Below are 20,796 nucleotides of genomic sequence, written 5' to 3'. Positions count from 1 at the left end.
TTTTAGCATCTTCTACGCTAAATCTTAGGTAGTGGCTGGTTTTCTTCCCGCTTTCTCCCTGATAAGCCGAATGATAACGGGCTTTAGACCAAAAACTCTTCCATCCTTGCTTTACGTTCCGCTGAAGAAAAAGAACATGGCATTAGTTTTGTCAGTGGAAAAAATAAAACTAGCGTAGAGTCTATTCTCAACCAAATACAGTTTGTTTTGTTATTTCTTAATCTTCTAACTGTTCGTTTAAGGAGTGATATAGAAGAAAGGGCATGTCCATTTTCCTTTTAGACAGTCCAGCTGGCTATGTCAGTCTTGAAGCTGTAACAAAAGACAGTCAGGATGAAGATGATGATGACCTAGTTTCCCACCAAAGGTAATGAAAATGTTGGTAAATATATAATAGCCACTACTTCTGAAGTAAAGATGTTCAACAAAGTAGTTGTGTCTATTGTTTATTATAAGCATTTTTTTTAAAGATTAGCCTAGCAAATTGTTCTGGTTAGGCTACTTAATTCTATTTATGGTAGGCCTACTCTATAAAAAATTGATAGAGTTCTAGACAAGCCACTTTTTGCTATCTTGGAAATAAATTAGACTAGGAAACTAAAAGTTAACCAAATTTCTAAAAGTCTTAGAAATCCAGGTCTATGGTAAAAAACCAATAGGCTATCCAATTGAGCAAAAGTAGCCTATATAAAACTAAAACCCTTACATCTTGTAACCAAAGAGGAATTGAGAAGGATTGTATATATTAATGAATAACTGAAAATCTAAGCTAGCCTATGCATCAATATGGTTATTATTAAAATTACTTAAGATCAGACACTTGAAATTCTTAGTTTAGGCCTATTGTCTTGCCTACAGGGACCTCTATTTGGAAATATCAATTATCCTGTTTTGATGTATATATCCTTTTAGGGTTTCAGTTTTATTCACATATTAGCAGAAAGCTGGTTTTCTTCTGATTCTAGAAATGTGACTTTTGTTGCTTGATATTTATTTTATAAACCTAGGCTATACCCAGAGGGGGGGGGGGGTTAGGGGGATTTGAACCCCTCCTGAAATGTTTTTTTGACTTGTAAAACATAGCCTAACTAAAATGGATATAAACCAATTTTTTGAGTTTTTTTGTATAAAACCCCTTGCAAAGATACATTCCTGTATGGGGGGGTAGAGGGGGTCTCCATCCTCCCCTGCTGAACAATACTGGCTTATAGTTTATATTTTTGTTTTGAGATTTCTATTATACAGCATTGGAAGTGCTGATTACATCAGCTAAGCCCCCCACCCCCCCCCACCCCCCAAAAAAATACAGTTTATGAGCACCAATGATAGATACCATGTTTTGATTTTATAATGGTCATGTAAAATGTACCTCTTTCATAACAGGACAATTCTTCCTCCTTCAAGCTTAAATCACTTATATATTCAGACATTAAAAAAAATGGAATAACAAAAGGAAAACTAAATTTAAACTTACTATCCAACTGTCAAATTAACCCTCTTTATTTTTAGTGTCCTATTCAACTAAATAAAATGAACAGGCTAAAAAAAAATTTCGACAATAGAAACTTATCAAATAGTTTGTGATAAAAAAAAAAAACTGGAATTCAAAAGTGACTTGGACCAATATTCACCAAAACTAAAAACGGAATTCTTATGACAATTGTTACACCATCAGTATTGGCTTTTTATGCTGCTTCTAGATATACAAAATTATTTCAGTTTATTGTTATCCACCCAAAACCAAAAATCTAAGAAAATTTGCCTGATTTTTGAAAAAAAGGTGAAACACCCCCAAAAAAGCAAGCGATCTTATTGAAAATCCCTTCATTAGATACATCATATAAGAGAACCCTAACATAGAGGTTTCAATTTTCAAAATGTAGAATTTTGCTTTTTTTTCAGAAGAAATGTTGTTGATGCATGTTTATGTGTTTTGTTTTTCACAGGGGTAATTGTATCAAACCATAGATCCAAGATAATTGGGAGAGAGTTCATTCAAACATGAATTTAAGTCTCTTTTAAGTGATCATACATATTGGGCCAGGGGAAAGTCTTGTTTTCTTGGTATTTTTGGGCACCAAACTACAAATTTACTCCAATAGAGGACAAATTTGCAATCAATTCAAATTTCTGAGAAGCTAATTGATTTAAAAGTATCAATAACTATTTTTTAGGTTTCCCAGTTGCAAAAGAAGTAATGCCATATGGTGGCAGTACTGGATTCAACCAAGTTGATTTGCTTTATTTGTAATGAAAATAGGCTATGTTTGCTGATCTGTAATTGTGTATCAGCTATAATGAGGGGGGGGGGGGTGAGTCATTGTTTAGGTGGGGGTAGGGTAGATTCCTAAAACAGTTCATTCTAGTGGATAAACTGCTTCCTCTTCATGAGGCTTAAGATAAATTTTGAAAGAGGTAGGGGGAAGTAGGAATTAATTAAACTGTTTCTCTATTCAGGTAATATGTTATGTTTCCATATCTACCAGCACAGAGGTAGAAAATTTAAGGCAGGTCATCATCAGCCCTGCCAGAAAATTTCTTTGGGATGAAATTTTGACGATGTCCAGGAAATTTTGGACAAATACTACTAGGAACTTAGTTTTGAGCAATTTTAAACAGTGTTATTTTCTTTTTCTATTTGTAAAAAGTGCTTTAAAGTACCTTATTTTAGTTGAAAAACCTTTTCTGTTTGTTTGATTACATTTCACAAAACTGTAAAGTTTTATAGATACAATACTTGTGGTAGCACAGAAAAAATGATCAATATTTCAATGATCTCTGTTTGGATTTTCAGTGGTAATCAAACAGTTTGTGGTAAGTAAAGAGCAACCCAGCTCAATAGATATATAAAAAAATTGGCTTATTATGCTGATTCCAAATTTAAAAGTTTAATTCAGTTTAGTTTTTCCCATCAAAAGCTATAAGCCTTAGAAAATTTGTCTTGATTTTTGAAAAAAGGGAGAAAGACCCCCTCAAAGTCATAGAATTTTTATAAAAATCACACCATCAGATCCAGAGTATCAAAGAACCCTACTGTAGAAGTTTCAAGCTCATATCAGCAAAAATGTGGAATTTTATAATTTTTTCCAGTAGGAAGATCATGGATGCGTGTTTATTTGTATCTTTTTTTTATGGGTGATCGTATTGATCCAGTGGGCCTAAAACGTTGAGAGAGGGCTGGTTCTAATGGAAATGAAAAGAACTAGTACCCTTTTTAAGTGACCAAAAAAATTGGAGGACAACTAGGCCCTAGAGGGGGAGGACAAATTTTCTGCTGGAAGGATTTTGCACGGGAAAAATTTTCCATGGAGAGGGAAGTTTCCAGGGGGTGAAACTTTTAGGGGAATTTTGCACTGGGTGAATTTGCCAGAATTCATATATCAAATTTCTGTATATTTCTTGCATTATCTTTACCGATTCAATTTTAGCCTTGGAGATGTTAAGGGTAATTGTCCGGGGCAAATTTTCACCAGGATTGAATTGCCCAGAGGATATTTCTTTGGGAGGGGGGATTTTTCCGTGGAGTAGGAGCCAAGTATCCTGGCGTTATTTAAAAAAAAAACAAGCAGAAATAAAATTAAAAAAAAAAAATTATTCAACTGAAAGTAAGGAGCAATGTTAAAACTTAAAATGAAGAGAAATTATTATGTGTATGAGGGGTGTTACAACCTCCTCAGCACCTTGCTCTTTACACTAAAGTTCAAATTTTGCCCCGATTCTTTAAAAACAACTGAAACACAAGGGTTGTTTGATTAGAACAATAGGTAGCTTTTTTTAAAAGGTTGAAAAACTATAGCATGAAGAGTAAGGTGTTGAGGAGGGGGGGTAACCCCCTAATATACATAATAATTTCTGTTTGTTTTAAGTTTTACTGTTGCTCCTTACTTTCAGTTGAAAAAACTTTTTTTTTTTTTTTTTTAATGAAGCTTAGAGACAAACATTTCTCTAAAGGTGATGGAAAAAGTATGTCAATGAAATTAAAAGTATATAAAAATGAAAAAAAGTAATTAATTGAAAAAAAAATACATAAAACAATAGCCTATCCTACTTACAAAAACTAAGATGTGAAGTACCAGCATTCAGTTCTGTTGAGCAATGCTGAAGCATTGGACAGGTATTTTTTAACAATATCAACAGTTTTGAACTTGGTTATCAAACACCACAATATTTAATGCCATTAGACTCAATTGTTTATAAAAAGTAACATATAGTCAAACTAATTAGTTCAAAGTAAAACATTAAAACTAAGATTAAGAAAATCCAATACAAATTTTTTATTCAACATTTTTAGAATACCAAAAACCAATATATTTGACTCATTTACACTTCAGAAGTGTAAAAAAAAAATCTTTCTCAAAGTGACAACTGGATAAATACAATGACTCCTGGAAAAGAAAAATAAATGATAATAAAACACACAAAAAAACATATCTGTTTAGGGGGAAAATACAAAATTTCCAGCATTCCATTCAGGGGAAACGTTTCTGATTATAGCTTCATATATCAGCTCATGGGTACTCTTGCAATGCAAGCAAAAGTTGATAGCATATTTTCACCAAAATTGCCCCTTATTAAGTTGTATTCCTTGTTTTTTCTATAATTAAACAAACTTTTTTGTGTACTAATAGCTGCTCAAATTACTAATAAACAAATACATATTCAGGATCACCATAAAAAGTTGATTCTTAGATTGAACGTTATCAATAGTTAGGCTCTTACACTTTCGTTATTGACAAGGATCGTTATTTACTTACTATCCATTACTATGAAGAATTCAATTTTTTTTTTGTTGTAACTCCAACCAAATCATATTGAAAAAATGTTTGTGGAAAACTGGAAACAGGTCACTCAGTCACAAATTAGAACTTATATTTTCTTTATTAAGGGTAAAAATTTATTGGCAGGCAGCCAACAATGGTGCAGCACACATTTTTTTCATGTTTTTTCCCTGTTGATCTTTTTCCTTTTGTTTGCTATGATCTTTTTCCTTTTGTTTGCTTATAATTACTTTATAGTCCCAAATTTCCAGGGGGGATGACCCAACGCCCCCCCCTCCTTGCCAGCACCCATGATTATGCTCATAGTTTTCAGACAAAATTACTTTTCCTTCAGACCAAAGTAATTAAAAATTCTGTAACAAACCTTTTCTTCTTTTTAATGTAACTACTTTCATCACTTGGCAGTTAGTTTAAAAATTTTCAACACAATGACAATGTTTTAGTTATTGTGATAGGACATTTTTGTTCAAAGGTTCAGACTGAAATAATCATGTAGCCTGAGAATTTGGTGACCATCATGAAATGTGCACTTTGTCTTTACAATTACATTTTTTCTTTACATGGTACCCCCATGCTACAGCAGAGTCTGCAGCTTCTATTTCAAACGCATCATCCCAGGAAGTAGGTCACAAATCAAGTGACTATGCTTCAAGACAATTCAGATATTTTAGAGAAATACTTACCAACTACTTCTTGTCTCAAGAATAAAGTGTTACTTGGGAGAGAGATCATGCACTGCAAGGTTTCTTTTAAAGCAGCCATCTTTTTATTGTCATTTTTTTTTTTACAAAAATTATCTTTTGCTAGAAAATAATTTTAATAAAATTTTTGTCAGAGTCCATATTTCCTTTAACATCTTCCTTTTTTTTCATTTTTTATCCATCTTTCTGAACTCAACAAGTAAATTCTCACAATAATTATTTTGACTCTCACTTCTTATTTGTTTCCACTCTCATGATCCATCATTACCCTAAGAATTAATGACCCCTATTCACTCCTATCCTATTCCTTTCAATCTTAAAAAATTAAAAAAAAAAAAAAATAACTTTTCAAATTTTATCACAATATTTTCATTTAGGTATTTCTTTTGATCCCATTAATCAAATTAGATAGAAAATTATAATACAACGAAACTTCAATAATCATAATAAAAAATTAACTAATTCCTTTAATTAACCAAAAGGTGTAGACCTATTAGCATGCCATGGGTTGGAAACTATTAGTGCATTATTAAGCATATTGTCAGAGAGATTTAATCTGTAAAATAAATTGTGAAAAAGAGAGAAAAAAGAATATGAGCAAGCTACGAGGAAGAATAATCTAAAGAGATTTTTGTTCAAAACATAACATAATTACCTCTCCCTCTCCCCCCCCCCCCCCACTGAATGACCCAATTAGAATAGAACTAACATTAATCCTAGAATGAATGTCAAGAAAGAACTATAAAAAAAACATACTATTAGTCAATTTATATTTAACTTTTAAATTTTTTGAAACAGTTCACAGTGTCTATTTGTGAATCAAGCTTTTTATTTAGGTTTACTAAAGTAGGTTAGATCTTAATCTAAATTTACTCTGAATTACATTTCTACATCTCTGTTGACATAGAATTGAGTAAATTTCAACTCTGTTTCATGTGTAATTTTTTTTTTTACATTATGGAGTGTGTAATTTTCTTAAGTTTGACCATAAGCTCCATAGCAATCTGTTAGATGACCAGTCTGAAGGGAAAACAAGCTCAATTTTATTCATTTTTGAGCCTTTATAGGGGTTTAAAACAGCTTGTACTTGTAGTAACCAGCAGTTAAAAATAAATTTCTAAAGCCATCTTCTAGTGAGAAAAATTGCCATTTGTAGTTTGTTGACGGTAAATCAATTTCAAGTGTGGAATATGTTTGAAACCTTGGGGTTTGCTTTGATTCAAGTCTCAAATTTGATAAATATGTATCAGATATCACCCATAAGGCAAATTACCAATTACTACATCAAAAGCGTACATTTTTTAAGTTTAATCTTCATTCATTGATTTCACTTTATGTATCCACTGTACATCCAATACTTGAGTATTGCTCATCAGTATGGTATCTACTTAATAAGAGAGACGGCTGAGAGAGAGCAACGTAGGGTCACCAAACTCATACCTTACCTAAGACATCTACCTTACCACCAGAGAATGCCTAGACTATAGCTGCCTAGTCTTCAGTTTTGACATGATAGAGCTGACCTAATAAATACATTCTGCATTGTTAGGAACATTGATAATACCACTCCAACTCACTTTTTCACTTTTATAGTAGTACCTATCAACACCAACACAAAATTTACCCACCATGTTCACAGAAAAGACTAGGCCAAAACTCTTTGTTTAGCTGAGTGTGGAAGACTTGGAACTCACTTCCATCAGAAATAGTTGCAACTACCATGGTCCAGTCTTTCAAAAGTAGTTTAGCCTCTACAGATTTTTATACTAGGTCTTATCACAAACCGTTTTGAGAATATGTTTACTTTTGCATTAGCTGATTTGTGACCAGTATGTTTTTCAGTTATTTTGTAGGCTTACTTTTCAGTATGTTTTAATTATTATCAGATATGTTTCAGTTAGTTTGGTATGATACTGTATGTTTCAGTTATTATGTTTTCAGAGTTTTTTTTTTCATAGAATTGTATGTCTGTATTATGTTGTCAACATTGTCATAGACTTTTTATAATTGTTCAGTGCAACAAGCTTGATAAAGCTTACCATATTTTGGTACTAATAAATAAATAAAACGTCTTAAAAAAAAGCATCATAGCCAAAAAAAACATTATTGAAAATCCTAAAGAGAAAACTGAAAGCCTTTACCTTGAACAGTAAGGAAAATTACATTCTTGTAAGAGCTGCATTGCTCTTTTGATACTTATGTACTATCCAGAACATACTCGGGAAGTGAAGTTGGGTTAATCATAATGAAATATACCAAAATATGATGAAAATATAATACTTTGGTCACAAAATTATGGAAACTACAATGAAGAATTATGGAAAGCTGGCTGCCCAGGACACATTATAATAAATACCTAACCTAACCATATCTATGTTAAATATTTAATTAAAATATCCCTGCATTGTATTTTATTTCACAAAAAAAAGCTAATATAATCAAATGTGAGAGAAAAACTGGTTTACTCAGAACAAACAAAGCAAACTTCTTGAATGTGTTCTGGATAATATGTAAGCACCACTCTTTCTTTTATTGTCTGCTTTTTTTCTTTGTTGCTAGCAGGGTGTTGAAACATCATAGAGATTTGTTTAAGGGTTTATTTAAAAGCTAATTCTTGTATGTAATTAGTTTTCAACTAATTTTTACCTTTATTTCATAGTCTAAGAATTACAGAGCAATAAGTTGTCCTTTGATGCCCATTAAGGACTTAAAATGGCCTTAAGCTCATTAAGGGCTTTTATGTTATCTTTGGACTGTTTTTGAACAAATGGGTATCTCAGACTTTGTATCAGATGCATTTGGGGAAAATAGGCCATGAGAGGGGGGGCTAGTTGCCCTCTCATCACTTTGAAGCTTAAAAGAGGCACTAGAAATTTTGATTTACAGTCCAATGGAAATTAGCTTGGTTGTTCCTTGTAATTTCTGTTTGTTTTGGGTTTTGTTTATTTATTGATGGTGATTTGTGGTAGTGCTTGGAAGATTGTTTTACTTTATTTCTGGTCATTTTTGGCTTAATGGAGCTCTTTACTTTTCTTTAAAAAACTTGTGTTGTGGAAAAAATCTTTTAAATTAATTTCTGTTTGTTTTTTATTGACATAGTTTTTTTGTGGAATTTTTTTATATCTTCATTTTTCTATTAGAATCCATAGTTTGGCTTGCTCTTTATGTTGGAGAAGCTTTTTCGTCTATGTTTAATCCTGAAATAAGTAGTATTGTTTAATTTAATGCCCCTTCAACTTGACCTAAAAATAAAACAGTATATCATTCCCATGTGCTCTTTGATAACTTGAATACACTTACACTCTTTTTATTTATTTAAATTATAAAAGCAGAAGTAGTAATGTTAGTAGCCCCATAAGTTTCAACTTAATACCTCCAGCCATTCTCAATATATTGCTGAGGTGACTTATTGGCTATCATACACACATTACCTTTTGATTTAGTTTTAAAGCCGCATTTAATTTTAAAGCATAATGGGCCAAGTATATATTTGTGGGGGTTGACATACCCAATATCCCTCGAGGCATAGTTACTGGACTGTTCTTCTATGCTGAACAAAATGGCTGTCTCAAAATTTTGACTAGATGTGTTTGGAATATGAATGGGCTTGAGAGGATGGCTGCCTGCCCTCCGATCTCTTTTGACTCTTTAAAAATGATGCTACAACTTTTTGGTTTATTTCAAAATTTGCCTAAATTTTCCTTGAAAGCTTCACCTTAATGCTCTTAGCTTGCATAGGAGCAATAGTTGTAGTAGTATTTGTAGCAGTATGGGCATAGCAGCTTTAGTTTCTTTAACATCCCCTTCAAGACATGCTGAAAGTTTAAACTTATTACCATCAACTGTTCCTGAAGCATTTCTAATATGTTCCCTTAACAACCTGTGTGGGCATAGTGTGTTTTGATTTAGTTCCATACAGTTTCAATATCTCCCAAATTTTTCACCTATATACCTTTAGTTTTAGTAGTAGCAGTAGTAGTAGTAGTATTAGTAGCAGTAGAACTAATACTAGTAGCCTTAGTTTTAGATACAATAGAGGTAGTAGAAGTAGTAATAATTGTAGCAGTAAATATAGTATGAGTAGAAGCAGTAGCCATAGGATGCAAATATTTTCTTTTGGTTAGTTCAACTTCCCCCAAAACAAACCCTGTTAGTTTCAACTTCACACATCAAACTGTTCCAAAGATATTGCTGTTACGTCCTTTTTTCAGTTTCACACAGACATAAAAGTTTACCTTCCCCTCTAAATTGCTTGAAAAGTTCACCTTCATACCCTTAGGCATAATTCTAATAGCTGTCACAGTAGTAGCATTAATAGTAACAGCAGTAGTACTAGTAGCAGCAGTAGTATTATCGTATAGCCTTGACAAGTAGTTACAATAGAAGCAGTAGTAGTAAATTTAGCAGTAATAGAAGTATTAGTAGTTCCATACACATATTGCCTTTTGACTAGAAGATTCTCCCCTTTTCGCTATTGTTATAACTGGTAAGATTGGTCACAGTAAAATTGAGTATTTTGCATATTTTACCATAATTTTATGGACTCCCATAAAAATAGTATTTTACATAATTTACCAATTTTACCGATATTTTACGTATTTTACCAGTATTTTATGTATTTTACCAGTATCTTACATGTTTTACTGACATACATTGAGGGCTTGCAATTTTCAGAGAAGAGACTGCAGTAACAGGTTTGGCCATGATTTTGTTTTGTGTTTAGCTGTATTGCCCAGTTTAAAAGCCTGTCTGTCAGACTTCAGTCTCTTTTTATCAGATCAATAAAGTGTATTATAGTACAAGTAATTATCAGAGCCAACGCTATAGTGTTGCCTATATTAAAGGCCATACAGCTCCAATGTTTTATTATTATTTTTTCCCAGATGCACTTCATATGGAAAGGGTGGTTCTATAAACTTTGGAGGGGGCTCATTTGATTGGAAATCAGAAGTTTTAGTGCCCTTTTTAAGAGTCAAAACTCGTTGGAGGTCAAATAGCCCCCCCCCCCCCCTCCATGCCTTTTTTTTCCCCAAATGCATCCAATAAAAATTTTGAGATAGACATTTTGTTAAAACTAGTTCAAAGTTCAGATAACAAAAACTCCAGTGTCAACACAGCCCCTTAGGGCCTGAGGGAAGGAATTGTAAGTTATGCCCTGGGAACATATATGGTTCTTAAAGAAGGGATGCTCATATAAACTTCAGAGAGGGTTCATTTGATTGGAAATTGAAAGTTCTAGTTCAATTTTTAAGAGTCAAAAGAGATTGGAGAATAACTAGCCCCCCCCCTCCCCCACGCCTTTTTTTCCCAAAGGCCATCCCATAAAAAAATTTTAGATGGCCATTTTGTTGAAAATAGTTCCAACATCAAATAACAGAAAATCCAGGGCAACCCCCATACCCGGGGCAAGTGTTTAAAGTTGTGCCCTAGGGGCATACGAGGTTTTTATGTAAGGGATGGTCTTATAAACTTCAGACATTTCTCATTTGATTGAAAATTGAAAATTCTAATTACCTTTTTGTGATTAGAAAAGGATCAGAGGGCATCCACCCTCCCTCCAACAGCTATCTAAATTTTTAGATAGCTGTTTTATTGAAAATAGTTCAAACCTCAGATAACAAAAATCCGGGGCTAACACCCCCCCCCCCCCCCTGAGCCCAGTGGTAAGAGTTTTAAATTATGCCCGGGGCATGCAAGGTTTTAATGCAAGGGGTGGTCGTATAAACTTCAGAGGTAGCTCATTTGATGGGAAATTGAAAGCTTCATTTACCTTTTTAAGAGCCCCCCCCACCCGGCTTTCCTTAAATGCATCTAATCGATTTAAGATGGCCATTTTCTGTGAAATAGTCCAACGATCAGATAACAAAAACTTTAGGGTCAACATACCCCCCCCCCCACAACCTGGGGGAACTAAGGTTTTTAATTTTTGCCCGGGGGCATTTAAGGTTTATATGGAAGAGGTTGTCGCATAAACTTCAGAAGAGACTCAAATGACAAGAAATTCAAAGTTCTAGTTCTGTTATTTAGGAGTCACAGGGGATCCAATGGTGACTAGCCCCCTCCCCCTCTCGCCAACTCTCTTTGTCCCAAATGCGTCTGATCGAATTTTTATATAGTCATCTTGTTGAAAATAGACCAAAAATCACATAATGAATTTTGGTCCCACCAAGAGCCAGGGGAAGGGTTGTAACTTATGCCTTGGCTATATAAAGTTTTTATGGAAAAGATAAACTTCGTAGGGAACTCAAAAGGGTAGAAATTGAAAAATCTATTTTCTTTGTCGAGAGTCAAAAGTAATCTGACTTCAACACCCCCCCCCCTCCCAACCAACTGTCTTTTCCTTAAATGCGTCTGATCGAATTTTTGAGATTTTAATCTTGTCCGAAGTAGATCAAAAATCATATAATAAAATCTCTGGAGTTTACACAACCCCCTGAAACCAGAGGCAAGTGTTATAAATTATGCCACAGGGACATATGAGGTTTTTATGTAAGGAATGATCGTACACAGTTTGGAGGGGGGTCATTCTATTGGAACTAGTCCATCTACTCTCTTTATCCCAAATCCATCCGATCAAATTTTTGAGATAGCTATTTTGTTAAAATAAGTCAAAAGATCAGACAACAAATACTCCAGGGTAAACACAACCACTAGAGCCCGGGGGTAAGTGTCGTATGTTATGCACTGGGGATCGTATAAGGCTCTTATGCAAGGGCTTTGAAAATAGTTCAAAGATCAGATACGCCTAATGCTCACTCCCACTCAAGAAACTAGTTTACGATATTTTGTTCCAAAACTTAAGGGAGCCGACCCCTTGCCCTCTCTGCGTGGCCCGACCCCTTTACCCCCCATTTTGTTAAAATAAGTCAAACGATCAGACAGCAAATACTCAAGGGTCAACACAGCCACCAGAGCCCGGGGACAAGTGTTGTATGTTATGCCCTAGGGATCATATAAGGTTCTTATGTAAGGGCTTTGAAAATAGTTCAAAGATGAGATACGCCTAACGCCCACTCCCACTCAAAAAACTAATTAACAATATTCAATTCCAAAACTTGCCTTCTCTACATGGCCCAGCCCCTCTCCCACCCCCCCCCCCACCCCAAAAAAAACACTTGTTAACAACAGTTTATTCCAAAAATTCTAGCAATTCGTCGATAGCTCTCCATGTTCTAACCCCCCCCTCCCCCCGAAAAGAAATGTTAACACTATTTTATTCCAAAACCTTTGGGAGCTGAATCCTGGTCCTCCATGACCCGATACCCCTCCCTCCCCTGGAAGACGTTATCAATGATTAATCATGGGAACTGACCCCTGGCCCTCCCTCCATGGCCCAAAAAAACTTATTAACGATATTTTATTCAAAGAATCATGGGAATTCCGTTTAATTTCATTAACTCTTTCCAAAACTGTCCAAGACACCTATATTCTTCACTACAAACAAGAGTTTGGCTACTGCCCGTTTCCCTAACAGTAAAAGCATAAGGCCTATTGAAAATATTATAGAAAATATTATAAATATTTTCTTTTATATTTATTACAACAATGAAAATAAAATGAAAGTTGCAGTGAAACTAGAACTAGATTTACCAATAGGCCCTCTAGGCCCTGCTGCTTTCACTATTCCGGAAGTATTGGGGATTTCCTCGAAAATTTTGCAAAAACAGAGCAGCTAAAAACGCTTGGACCTACAAGTTTTAAATCTGGCCCTGACTGAAACAAAATCTTGAGCTGGTGGGCTTTCAGCAGTCAATATCATTATATATTAAACATTCAGTCTGATTTTATTAGTTCTTGCCAAGACTCAATTTATTTTGAAATTGTGAATTTAGAAAAACTTTGAAACTTTGGGAATAAAAAACAAACAGAAATTAATTTTTAAAAAAAACTTTCTGAAAACGAAGTTTTTTTATAGAAATGTAAACGCCATGTTAAACGTAAGATCAGAAGAAATAGAAACCTACAATAACTCAACCTCAAAACGACCATAAATCATAGGCAGCGCAATAACGCTGCCTAAGTAAAGAACAATGTTGGCACAATGTATTATTTATTTATTTGTTTTTTCCTTTAGACCAGGGCACTTCGTATGGAAGGAGTTGTCATAGAAACTTCGAAAAGGGCTGATTCGATTGGAAATTGGAATGGCTAGTACCGTTTTTAATAGTCGAAAGTGATTGGAAGGTAACTAACGCCCCTTCCACGCCCACCATTTCCCCAGACACATTCAATCAAAATTTTGAAATAGCCATTTTGTTTAACGTAGCTGATTTCCAGATGGAAATTATGTTTTTGGGGAGGACACTCCCCCCACAGCCCTCAGGGCAAGGGTTGTAAGTTATGCCCAGGAGGCATGCAAGGTTTTTATAGAAAGCTTTGTCATAGAAACTTCCAAAAGGGCTCATTCGATTGGAAATTCAAAGGGCTATTGCCCTTTTTAATAGTCGACAGTGATTGGAGGGCAACTAACCACCATTTCCCCAAACACATCCATTTTATTAGTTCTTGCCAAGACTCAATTTATTTTGAAATAGTGAATTTAGAAAAACTTGAAAGTTTGGGAATAAAAAACAAACATAAATTAATTAAAAAAAAAAAATTTCCGAAAACGAAGTTTTTTTATATAAATATAAACGCAATGTTAAACGTAAGATCAGAAGAAATAGAAACCTACAAGACCACAAACTCAACACGACCATAAATCATAGGCAGCGCAATAGCTCTGCCTAAGTAAAGAACAATGTTGGCCCAATGTATTATTTATTTATTTGTTTTTTCCTTTAGACAAGGGCACTTCATATCGAAGGAGTTGTCGTAGAAACTTCGAAAACGGCTCATTCGTTTGGAAATTGGAATGGCTAGTACCGTTTTTAATAGTCGAAAGTGATTGGAAGGCAACTAACACCCGTTCCACGCCCACCATTTCCCCAAACGCATCCAATCAAAATTTAGAGATAGCCATTTTGTTAAACGTAGCTGATTTCCAGATGGAAATTATGTTTTTGAGGACACTCCCCCCACAGCCCTCAGGGCAAGGGTTGTAAGTTATGCCCAGGAGGCATATAAGGTTTTTACAGAAAGCATTGTCATAGAAACATCAAAAAGGGCTCATTGGATTGGAAATTCAAAGGGCTAGTGCCCTTTTTAATAATCGAAACTGATTGGAGGGCAACTAACCACCATTTCCCCAAACACATCCAATCAAAATTTTGAGATAGCTATTTTGTTAAACGTAGCTGATTTCCATATGGAAATTATGTTTTTGAGGACACTCCCCTCACAGCCCTCAGGGCAAGGGTTGTAAGTTATGCCCAGGAGGCATATAAGGTTTTTACAGAAGTCTTTGTCGTAGAAACTTCAAAAAGGGCTCATTGGAATAGAAATTCAAAGGACTAGTGCCCTTTTTAATAGTCGAAAGTGATTGGAAGGTAACTGAACACCCTCCCACACCCTTCTTTTCCCCAAGCACATCCAATCAAAATTTTTAGATAGCCATTTGGTTGAACGTAGTTAAAAGTTCTGTAAATTCGGTCTTTGAGGATGACAGCCCTCAGGGCAAGGGTTGTAAGTTGTGCCATGGGGGCATATAAGGTTTTTTATAGAAATCGTTGTCGTAGAAACTTCAAAAAAGGCTCATTCGATTAGAAATTGAAATTGCTAGTGCCCTTTTTAATAGTTGAAAATGATTGGGGGGCTCTCACGCCCACCATTTCCCCAAACACATACAATCAAAATTTTTAGATAGCCATTTTTTCAACGTAGTTGAAATTTCCGGAAGTTCTTTCTTTGAGGATGACCCCCCCCCCCCCCCACAGACGTCAGGGCAAGGATTGTCAATTATGCCCTGGGGGCGTATATGTTTTTATAGAAAGCAATGTTGTAGAAACTTCAAAAAGGGCTAATTCGATTGGAAATTGAAAGGGATAGTGCCCTTTCTAATAGTCGAAAGTGATTGAAGGGCAACTAACACCCCTCTCAGGCCACCATTTCCCCAAACAAATCTAAACACAATTTTGATATATTCATTTTGTTCAACGTAGTTGAAAGCTCTGGAAACTAGGTCTTAGAGGATGATAATCCCCTCAAAGCCCTCAGGGCAAGGATTGTAAATTATTCCCTGTGGGCATATAAGATTTTAATAGAAATCTGTGTCGTAGAAACTTCAAAAAGGGCTCATTTGATCTTTGTCAAATTGTCCTTAGGCAGTCCTTTGGATATTCTCTTGTAGAATTCCTTTGTCCTGTGTCCAGTTCAAGGCTGTACACAGAGGGGGGTTTGAGCCCCCACCCCCTCCCCCGAAATGTTTGTCTGACTTTTAAAAACGTAACAAAAATGGATATAAACAAATTTTGTATGTGTTTTTTGATTTTTTTTTGTGTGTAAACCCTCCCCCCTAAATTTTTTTTTAGTAAAACCCCCTCCGAAAAAAAAATCCTGGGTACGGCCTTGGTCCAGTTGCGCATCAAGTGTTTTATTTGGAAGAACATACAGTCTTTCTAACCTACTAAAGGATAATATTAAGTATTATTAGCTGTTTAAAAAAAAAAATTGTGTCGCTTGTTTTTTAATCATTGCTCGCTTTTTTTGTAATATTGTCATTTTACATGTTTACTTTTATTCTCTCATGTTTTTATTTATGTCACTGTGTCATTTCTATTTAGCTACTTCTATTGTTAATTACAGTCTATTTGTATTTGTGATTCAATCTATAAAATATATAGCATCTATGCTTTTTAGGTTCACATTTCCAAATTCAAATGGGGAGATTAGCACACACAGAGACCAGGATCGACGGAAGCGCCGTGACATAGCCAATTCAAATGAGCGGCGCCGCATGCAAAATATCAATGCTGGTTTTGCTTCACTTCGTGCCTTGCTACCAATACAAGAAACTGAAAAGATGTCTAAAGCGACAGTGCTGCAGCATGCAACGGAATATATTTGCCAGCTAGAGCAGGACAAAGAAAAATTGTCAAATCAAATTGTGATGTTGAAGGCAATTTTTAGCGGAGAAAATGATGAAGGTCCTAATGAGAAAAAATTTAAGCTCGACGGCGTTGAAGATCTATATGGTAAGATGCTCAAAAACTGGCCCTTATTGAGTAGGTTTGCGTTTCTGCCATTAGTATTAAAATTTGAGGGTCCTCTGACTGTTGGACGATTTGCGTGAGAAGCTAAACAGCGTTGAAGATCTGTAGTGGAGAAATTTTTCGAAAGGAAATATTAATGAAATTGAGGCAGTGCTTATTATTATTAAAAATTAAAAAAATCTAATCAAATCAGGAGACTCAAAACAAATATGATTAATCGCAAACATAAATAATCAGAAGAATATCTGTCAATTTCAAATTTTTTCAAAAAGAGGAAGAGATTCCTGTCATAAAAATAATTATTTCTGTAATATTTTTAATGATTATTTGCTTCTTTTTTAGAGGGTAATCACAGTTAGTCTTTATTACCTCAAGCGTGTCGTTAATCCTATATATTCTTTTTTAAGGATGCATTACGAGTGCTTAGAGGGAAACCTAGTAAAAAATTAGATTTAAAATATACCTTTTTAATTTGAGAAATAAAATTACTGCCGAAAAAAATGTAGTGCATTATGATAATAGCACTCAAATTTAATAGTCATATTTGACTATTTGATGTCTTTCATGAGACACTAAATAACCATCTGACTGCTATCCGGTAAATTTGACTGTTTGGCAACTTTAAGCTAGATGGGGTTGAAGATCTATATGCAAAGGGTTGATTTTCGCAACAACCAATATTTTTTGGTCATACAGAGCCTGTATTTTCGTGCATCTTGTTCCTAGTTAATCTTTGTTTTTGGGCCAAGTAAGAAGATGGTTTTATTTTTGGTAAGACAAGCGGTCCTGGGAAGTCTGGATCAGTTTGTGGCACTGTCACTTGCCTTGGTCAGCATCAAATTCATTTGTGTTTGCAATTAATGTCTTGAGTAAGATTATTAATGGTTTCTTTGGTTCCTTCTATTAGGTGTTTTTATACAATTGTTCTCTGGGGTCTGAGAACCAGACATGCTTTTGCTCCTGACTAGTATTCTCGTATTAGCTGGGCGGCGTTTTGGCTGAACCTCTGGTCAGCACGAAAAGAAGCCTTAAGTTTCTTAAAGAGTGGTCCTTATTGAGACTGGATCAGTGTTCCTGAGACTGTTATTAAAGTTGAAGCGTCGCCTCTTACTATTTAGTGATTTTCATGAGTTAACAAATCATCAGTTTATGACCTTTCTTGCTAATTTATGCAGGGGTGGATCCAGGTGGTCGATTTTGGGTTGTGTGCCTCCTCCCCTGTAAGTGTAAATTTGCACTAATTATAGTGACGGAGGGGCCAAAATACCAGCGTGGAAGCCCGAGTTTTGTTTGTGCACCCCCTCCCCTTATCATTAAGTCTATAGCTGCCCCTGAATGCATGCTGGATTATTTTAAAGGTATATATTGTAAGTTTCTTGAAAATTAGTTCTTGTTGAGACTTGGTCAGTGTTTCTGAGATTCATTAAAATTTGGTGATTATTGAATGTCGTTTTTGACTATTTGATGGGGATTTTTACAAGTCCACTTTGGAGAATTCCTAGCTGACCTTAAAGGTCTATATACAAAGTTTCTTGAGAAATGGTTCTGTTAAAGGCTAATTCAGGAGTCGTCTGGCTATTTTCTACCTAATTGATAGTACTTTTGTGTCATTTTAAGGACCGTTTGACAATAAAAAGTATATATAATTTTGTCATTGCAATGTTATTTATTATAACTAAAAATAAAGACTGTTTCCTAACAAATTCCAGGGAAGCCAGAGAAAATATGAGAGAAAAAAGAGAAAAATAAAAAGACAAAAGGAAGATCTAATAGTAACATATGGCTTACATTTTTCTTAACATTAGATTAGAAAAGGGAAAGAACTACTTCCTTTATTGTTAACACTACAAAGATTTGTTGAGGCTTATGTTCCTCTGAGACATACGGTCTTGCGACAAACCTATAGGTGTAACGTACCGTCCTAGCCGAGTGGTTAACTTGCTAGACTTGAAATCCTAAGGTTAGACGTTCGAGTCCTAGTGTCGCCTGTTATTTGGTTTGCAATGGGGGTCAAGTTGATATTTATGTTTCTATTAGGTTTTTTCCATTAATTTTTTTTTTTAATTTTTAGAAAACCTTTGTGATCAATCTTCACCCTTTATACTTATAATTTCTCTTACGAAAAAAAATCCTAATTTAAAAAACTTAACATAAGTTTGAACCTTTGCGCGATGTGATGAAAAAGAACCTTTGCGCGATGAGTTTGTTTTTAGGCCTCTACCCTCCACATTTTTTTAGATGGGGGGGAGTGTTCTTTGAACTAATCATGGGGGAGGCGATTTTCTTTTACATTCCCACCTGTGTACAGACCAGCTACTCGATTTGTTTTTCCATGCTTTTAACGTTTCTTGGTCAGAAAAGTCACTTCTTAGTTTGTTAAGTTTTAATCTAATAGAGATAAAACTTTCTTTACCAATTCATTTTGTAGTTGTAGCAAAGGAAAAAATGTAACCATCGCTTGCAGTAAGAAGTTGGGAGGCAAAAGCTATATGCCTGTTTAGTTTCAAGTATTACTTTACTTACTTTACTTACTTAAAGCTCTTGCTCGGCAGCGTCGCCAGCGTAGAGGGAACCAGTCGTCAGCGCCGTCAGTCTTCTCCAGAGTGGTCGGTTCAGGGCGAGGGTTGTCGCTTCAGCCGGGTTGATGTTTCTGGAGGCGAGCCGATCACGGATGACGTCCGCCCATCTGGTGCGTGGTCTTCCCCTGGGACGCCTCCAGCCGTTTGCAGCTGGGTCGAAATCGAAGATGAGCCGGACGGGTGTTTGGGCAGGCAGACGGAGCAGATGACCATACCAACGCAGCGAGCGAGACTCAAGCTGCTCGGACAGGGGTGGGAGTTGGAAGGACCTGAGGATTTCCGAATTTCGTACCCCGTCGGGCCATCGGGAGCGTTCGATTTTTCGGAGGTGTTTCATCTGGATGGCATCTACCTTCAGTGTCTGTGTCTGAGTCAGCGACCAAGTCTCAGCAGAATAGAGCATAACGCTGGCAACCGAAGCAGAATATATTCGTGCTTTTGTGAGACGGCTGATCTGGGGTTTACGGAAGACTGTTTTTAGAAGGCGACCGAAGACAGAGTTTGCTTTTGCCGCTCTTGCTGATATTTCGGCATCTAGGCTTCCGTTTGAGCAGACAATTGAACCAAGGTCAATAACCCAGTATGTACCAAATTATTCTTTTCATGATTTGTTTAAAGATAACTGAGATACTATTTCAATAGCAGTGTAGAATGTACATTTAAATCAACTATATTCTCCAATAAAGATAACAAAAAATCATATCCTCTGTTAGCCAATAAAGTACTGAAACCCATAAGGACAACTCTCTGATGATCACAGGTTGATAAGATATTGTTCTCCTTTTTCTTTTCTTTAATCAATAATTCTTATGTATACGTGCTAGATATTTCTTCTTTTTTTCAAATTTGTAGTTATTAGTCAGTTTTTAGGGTGTATGTTCCCAGAGTAAGATTTTGTAGGCTATTTTTCCCCAGTTCTACGGCTTTTATGTTTCAACTTGAGAAAATAATTTTGCTACCATTCAATAGTTGAGATTTAGTTTTATACATCTATATTCAGTTCTATCCATACTTTTATTTCGGGTTTCGATTGAAAAAAAACAAACAGATTTTGAAAAATAGTTGTTTTTTTTCTTCAAAATAGTTTCCACCCTTTCTCCCTAAATTTTCGTGAATTAATAGAGCATTAATAAGTGTAGAAGTGACGGTAATGTTAGCCCCTTTCATATAATATAAGCACATTAGGCGCTAAATTTGTTGGTATCTGAAACTCTAGACTGAAAACTCTATGATAGCCGTTCGGCATGGAGATCAGTGTCAGCAAGATTAAAGTCATGTTAACCACGGGCATGGACAAGACAGCCCACTCGTTGTTACCATTGGCGGGAGACAGGTTGAAACGATTAACAATTTCTTGTACCTTGGAAGCCTGCTCTCTTCTGATAACTGACATAGATCTGACGTGAAACGTCGACTTGCATTTGCTAGCTCAAGCTTTCGAAGACTAGCAAAACCTTGGGAAAATAACGGTCTATCCAACAAACACAAAATGCGCCTATCTAACAATTAGTAACTCCCAGTCATGCATGGATGCGAAACACGGACACTGAAAACTGAAGACGAAAGAAAACTTCCAGCTTTCGAGGTGAGATGTCTCCGTCGCATCGCTAGAATTAAATACACCGACCGCATCACACATACAAAAGTA

At 35.4% G+C, this 20,796-nt stretch overlaps 1 protein-coding gene across 1 annotated transcript in view; it reads left to right on the top strand.

Moving 5' to 3' along the window:
* Window positions 1-125: 125 nt before the first annotated feature.
* crp (transcription factor cropped) overlaps window positions 126-20,796 on the top strand; it is a 33,171-nt gene continuing 12,500 nt past the window's right edge. The window contains exons 1-2 of the mRNA XM_089089014.1: window positions 126-367; window positions 16,217-16,551. Of these exons, the coding sequence (XP_088945140.1) occupies window positions 264-367; window positions 16,217-16,551 (439 nt within the window). The 5' untranslated portion in view covers window positions 126-263. The remainder of the gene's footprint in view (window positions 368-16,216; window positions 16,552-20,796) is intronic.

This window comes from Artemia sp. Qi Xiang Cuo, chromosome 5, assembly GCF_049724085.1.
Source record: "Artemia sp. Qi Xiang Cuo chromosome 5, ASM4972408v1, whole genome shotgun sequence".
Classification (NCBI taxonomy): domain Eukaryota; kingdom Metazoa; phylum Arthropoda; class Branchiopoda; order Anostraca; family Artemiidae; genus Artemia; species Artemia sp. Qi Xiang Cuo.
The sequence above is the reverse complement of the archived record's forward strand: the minus strand, read 5'-3'. Positions and strand labels throughout refer to the sequence as shown.